General features: G+C 50.5%; 1 protein-coding gene across 1 annotated transcript; it reads right to left on the bottom strand.

Moving 5' to 3' along the window:
* Positions 1-13: 13 nt before the first annotated feature.
* On the bottom strand, positions 14-1,025 carry LOC119344896 (the record flags this gene model as incomplete). The annotated part of the gene is made up of 2 exons (XM_037615188.1): positions 545-1,025; positions 14-454 (listed from the first exon to the last, which is right to left on the bottom strand). Coding segments are annotated over exons 1-2 (906 nt in total), but the record flags the coding sequence as incomplete, so codon positions are not given.
* Between the last annotated feature and the right edge of the window lie 43 nt (positions 1,026-1,068).

The raw sequence follows: 1,068 nt of genomic DNA, 5'->3' as shown, positions 1-1,068 counted from the left end.
AAGGCAGCCCCACTTGTAGCTGGGCCGCGCTATCTCGCCTCCATCTCTTCTCAAGAGATTTGATAAATTCTTGGGCTAGAGTTCTTGTGGGAAAATCAGGAGCCTTGTCGAGGACTGGATTAAGTATTACCAAGGTCGTTGGACTAGTGTTCTTGACAGGGGGCTCCCATGGCTTATTTTGCTCGCCCCCACTCCGCAATGTACGCCTCGTCAATTTCGAGGGCGCTGTTGGTACTGTACACTTTGGGTCAGAAGTTGGTGAAGCTTCGATGACAAGCTTTGTTCCCCTACTGAGTTTGAGGTGGGTGGCCACAGCACTGATGCAGTGCTCCACATCTCCATCAAAGATAGCCGTCAAGGGATCCACTTCCATCCCCTCTTCTTTATATGCATCCTGACTGCTGGCAGCAGCATGAGGTGTCAGTGAGGGACCATCAACGTGCGTTTGTTTTCCCTGAAATAAAAAGGGACACAACATAGCAGTGAGCAAGTTCCCTATGTTCACACGGTATAACTATCAAAAACAATTACATGAGATGCTTACCTCTGAAACATCATTAGAGTGTTGTTCCTTCCCTGCTCCTCCCATGCTACCAGAATGTGTGTGAGTTGTGGGCTTGCTCGTCTCAGCAGAAGGTGAAAGATCTTTACCTTGGCCCGAATATTTTGGCCGACGATTTCCTTTAAAATGATCACGATCACCCTGGGTGTGACGATGTGAAGAAAATGAGCGTGGGGGTGGAGGAGCACGTCTATCCCAGTTATGCTCAGGGCCTCGATGGAAACCTGGGCCCGATAAGTCGCGAGGAGGGTAGTAGTTGCTCGGGGGCCGCTCACGATCCACGTAATATTGATGTTCTCTCTCTCTCCAGGGAGGTGCTTCCCCCCAAAATCGATGATCTCGATGAGGAGAGTTGTTACCTCGCCTAGGATAAGGCTCGTTGCCCCAGGGTCCCGGCTGAAAGGGAGGTCCTCTTGGTGGCTCGTCAGAGCGTGACTCGCGTTGCATGCGATGGAAACTTCCGTTAAAGTCTCCCATGGAAAGCCACCTAGAAAGTTTTTTAAAAG

This window comes from Triticum dicoccoides, unplaced genomic scaffold (assembly GCF_002162155.2).
Source record: "Triticum dicoccoides isolate Atlit2015 ecotype Zavitan unplaced genomic scaffold, WEW_v2.0 scaffold191268, whole genome shotgun sequence".
Classification (NCBI taxonomy): Eukaryota; Viridiplantae; Streptophyta; class Magnoliopsida; order Poales; family Poaceae; genus Triticum; species Triticum dicoccoides.
Note: the sequence above shows the minus strand (reverse complement) of the source record. Positions and strands in the feature narration are given on the sequence as shown.